General features: G+C 39.1%; 1 protein-coding gene across 2 annotated transcripts; it reads left to right on the forward strand.

Moving 5' to 3' along the window:
- The first annotated feature begins 216 nt into the window (after positions 1 to 216).
- On the forward strand, positions 217 to 4,319 carry LOC124147522. 2 transcript variants are annotated; one of them, XM_046518129.2, is made up of 2 exons: positions 217 to 313; positions 2,409 to 4,319. In XM_046518129.2, the coding sequence occupies exon 2, from the start codon at positions 2,806 to 2,808 to the stop codon at positions 3,748 to 3,750; it is 945 nt and encodes a 314-aa protein (XP_046374085.2). In that variant the 5' UTR covers positions 217 to 313; positions 2,409 to 2,805; the 3' UTR covers positions 3,751 to 4,319. The 2 variants fall into 2 exon arrangements, with proteins under 2 accessions (XP_046374085.2, XP_048243468.1); XM_048387511.1 differs by lacking the exon at positions 217 to 313 and adding an exon at positions 320 to 485.
- Positions 4,320 to 4,537: the final 218 nt, after the last annotated feature.

Consider the following 4,537-nt stretch of genomic DNA (forward strand, 5'->3'; position numbering starts at 1 on the left):
TCCCACATTAAGCCAACATGTCGTTATATGACTGAAATACTGTTAAAAGTGGCGTTAGACTCGCTCACTCACTCGCCGAAGACTGGGGCGTTTCGTCAGAATTATTTTGGTCCGTTTTGGTGTTGTTCGGTTGAGGGTGGCATCCCTTGCTAGCTCCTCACATCACCACAGGTGGCATGTGATGGAAAGGAGCTTATTGTTCAAAGGGAGGCAACTGCGTAGGTTTCAGCTGCATCTCACGTCGAAGTGTACTGGAATCAGGTTGATAAAAAACAAACCAGCCGATCGGCTACGTTCTCCTAAACTTCATCAGGTCAGTTCGTTTAATCTTTTGTTAAACTTTCAGACTAACGTTACGTCGATGTGCTAGTAACCAGACGCGAAAAGCATGTAATAAATTTAAAAGTCTCCCGCCAGTTACAAACAATTTGGACAGAGAAGATACACATGATACACGTTGCCTAAGCTCATGCCATCTCGCTCACGTCAGTATTAAGACTGAATCTTGCCGGGAAGGGGACTGACAGGGACTGCTTATGTGTAGTTCCCTTTTTGCCACATTAAATGAAAAGTCAGAAAAGTAATTGAAGCATTCAAAAAATCCGTTATCTTGATCAAAACCTTTGTTCGTGTAGGTGTCAAGTTTTACTTCTTCACTGACTGACTAATATTCATTAACTTCAGAATCACAGATAGCAGATCAATTAATACTTCGGGAAGTATGAGTTTTAACACCTACTGCTTGAGTCTAGTCTAGTTTTGTTCCTACATCTAGATTTGTCATCTGCTTTACTGGGTCATATCATGGACTCGTATGTAGGCCTACATGGTCATATGTCCCGCCAACGATGATCGTAACTCTCATACTCCAACACTTAGGGAGCTGGAAGGTATAGGGCTTCCTAGTCAGCCGTCTATCTGTGAAGAGTTACAACTTATGTATGTTTTGTCTATTTTACCTATCAACTGATGTCAACAACTTTATCCCCAAATCTTATCTTTTTTTTTAAAGAAAGAAGCCCCTGTTTTCTGTATATGTCTCCATTCAAATAATAATTTATTTAATTATTTGTTTAATGTTACTTGTTTTTATTTGTACCATACTGTGTCGTTTTATTTCACTTAATTGATTTTTGTTTATTTATCTATTTATATTTTTTGTTGAAACACCCAAAGACGTATATATACGTCCGTGAAACATCCAAGGTGCTGACTGTACTTTATCCTGTGATAAATGCACTTTTTGAGTTGAGTAATAATGGGCTGACATCATGAAAACTGTTCAAATTTTGTTCCTATTGTCTAATGTTTCCTTGGTAACATTGTTCTGTCATTACTGTCAATCAAGATGGCACATCCACATCATTATCAATTGGTGAAATAGTTTCTTTAGCCATGTCGATTAATTTTCTTCTATTCCCTGGGTAAAATATGGCAGGGTGATGTCAACCATCTCTCATGCCACCTGCTTACCACAAACATATTCAAACCCCTGTGTCTGTGCCACATCAGCCACACAGTTGTGCGAGGCGGGCGTTGGTGCCACAGGAATTATGTGTGTCCCTGAACACGGGCATGAGCAATCCTGGAATAGCTTCATAGCCACATGTGCATCTCAGCTCTTCCTCCGCCATGTTCATCCAACGGCGATGGGCTGTACAGTTAAATCACCCACCCTACAGCCCAGACTTAGCCCCAAGTGACTATTTCCTGTTCCGGCAAATGAAATCTGCCCTATGTGGAAGACGCTTCCAGGATGACAAGGACATAAAGGCTGCCACAGAGGCATGGTTAGAGTGCCAATCTGCGGATTTCTATAAAAGTGGTATTAAAAGCTTGAAGGACAAATGGAATAAGTGTATTGAGTTGAATGGAGATCATACTGAAAAATAAAAGTGCAAAAGATATTCTGCGACTTGGTCTTTTATTGTAGTTGCAAGACTTATTGAACGCCCCTCGTACATGGATAAGTGCAGTATATGAATGTATAATACTTGTATATTAATAATTAACCAACCATGTCAAATATTTTATGTTCTTATTTTTCCCTGACTATAACAAATAATACATCAACTGCTGACTTGTTATTGTATTCGTGAATAAATATTTGTATTCCCTACCCTATATTTGTGATACGAATCGTATTTATATCTCATAGCATATTCGTTGCAGCACTATTATTCATATTGAAGAATAAAAGAATAAAATCAATAAAATTATCGAAGCAAGTCCTAATTCATTTCATTTCAAGCAAATGGTGTGTCATCACGGGAAATTGACAAATACTGATTATGAAATAGACACAATCAGCTGAGATAAGAAAAATAACAAACACGAGTTTGGATGTAGTACCAAGATGAAAAAGTTACAGAATGCCCAGTACTGACACATTTTACTCTTGTTTACAGAACAAGATATTCAAGACTGGTTCAAGTGACAGCCATGAGATACGGTTTGGGATGTTGTCACAGATACTCTTGTCTGTCCAAATTGTTTGCCAGGGTACCAGTCAGTGGTAGAATCAGGACTGTTTTTGTCCCCTGGCCAGACTCAGCCAGCAGCAATGAGCTCAGACTTTATCATGCTTGTAGAACAACAGGTTCATCCGACCATGTGTACAATATACTTAATAGAGAAGGAAAACTGTTCAGGCCAAATGTTTAAGATACACTATGTACATCACAAGTGCTGAAGGTGCAGAGGTCAAGCACACACTTAGTACTTAAAGCAGCATCAGTTTCCAACAGTATTGACTCTAGAAGATGCTACTCAGCTGAGAACAGAGCACATGGTAAACATGATGTAATGAAGACACAATTGGAAGAAGAACCTAGGATAAGATCTGATGAAGAAGGTTTGTCACCTCGCAGTCAATCTTCATTGAAGTGTGATCAGACTGATGTGGCTGTGGAAGAGGTACAGAGTCTGGCCCGGGCTGTCCTAGTGGAAGCTGTTAAGGTGGACAAGATGTGTCTGTCCATCCCAGTACGGAATGTGGAGAGAGTCATCCATCTCCTCCTGTCGGAGGACTTCAACATGGAACAGGTGAAGGAACTGCTGATGCAGAAGCCGGGACTCATCAGCTCCAGGAGGCTGAAACAAGTCCTACATCTGCTGAAACATTACGGGTTTCGAGTGTCAGACATCTTTAAGATGCTGATGACAGTTCACGACCTTTCCCTGCTTCAGCAACAGCTTGTGAGGAACCTGTATGATACTCTACTGACAGCTGGTATCAGCGATAGGCATCTTCAGGAGGTGATTGTGAAGGAGCCAAGGTTGCTTGGCCTTGATAGTAAATTCATCCTGGACAGGGTGACATTGATGAAACAATATTTCAAAAAGGATGATGTTCTGTGGATTTTGCGCCAAACACCAGATGTGTTACTGGACAACTGGGATGACATCCTTGGAAAGTTTAATTATGTTTTTAGTGAAATGAAGGTATCCCAGAGACAAATGGTGACTGCTGGTTTGTTCAGCTACTCCCTGGAACATGTGAGAAATCGCCATGTGTTCCTGCTGCGGAGTGGGTTCTTCACGGAGGACAAGCACCTGAGAAGCAACAATCCTATCCTTAAAGACATTATAGCCACGAATGATCATCAGTTTGCTAAACAGTTTGGTGGAATGCATGAAGCTGAATACAAGACATTTTGCAGACTGCAAGCTAACTCTGAAATGGAAAAAGAAAATGCAAAGACAGACTCTGACAAGGATATCACATACAAACTATTGATGTCACGATAAGATTACTCCCAGAATCGATACGTATCGCAAATACTTTGTTCACAATACGATATGTGTGACGATACTTATTTCACAGAAGTTATGAGTGAATGTTTACGTTTCCTAGGCCACAAACACAGGCTTGAAACCTCCTGAATATCTGGTCATATTTTCAAAAAATAATGTCTCATTCCAATCAATACTATTTTCAGTAGAACTTGGATTAAAATATGAATTGATGCATTGATATATTGGTGAATCGTGACATCCTGATTACAAACTAGCTGTGGTGGTTCTTCTAAAGCTTATTTTTTTATTGTGTGGCTAAAATTAACATATAAACTGTTTTCAGAATTAAAAAGCAACAATTGAAATTGATCTTTTATATGCTTGGTCAGTTGGGTTTAGGTAGGAAAAATAAAATAACCATGGTAACAGAAACATGCTGCTTGGAATGTTTGTTAGCACTACGTGTGTGAAGTTATGATCAATTTGTTTATCTGCATTTCAGTAACAGCCTCATCAAAGGGAAACAACTGTTCTTAAGATAAATATTTCATTGCACATTTGTAGAAGTTTGGGGAGGGAGATTTGTGAACTAAGGTATGGAGATTTATTAGACAGATGCATAAATGAATTGTTGTTATTGGCAAGTGTTGTTGTATTGATAATAAACTTGCATTTGAAACAATTTTACATTGGTAATGGTATTTTAATGATCATTTTGCATATCATTTTACTGGTTTGGACTACAGTTCATTGATGGTGATGGTGGTGATGTCGATTATACATAGTGTGTGTAAGGATA

The sequence above is a fragment of the Haliotis rufescens genome, unplaced genomic scaffold, assembly GCF_023055435.1.
Source record: "Haliotis rufescens isolate VD_foot unplaced genomic scaffold, xgHalRufe1.0.p SCAF_7, whole genome shotgun sequence".
In the NCBI taxonomy this organism is placed as follows: domain Eukaryota; kingdom Metazoa; phylum Mollusca; class Gastropoda; order Lepetellida; family Haliotidae; genus Haliotis; species Haliotis rufescens.

Bases quoted from the DNA above. Each gene is read 5' to 3' on its own strand.
- LOC124147522 (XM_046518129.2), top strand. From the start codon at position 2,806: ATGAAGACACAATTGGAAGAAGAACCTAGGATAAGATCTGATGAAGAA.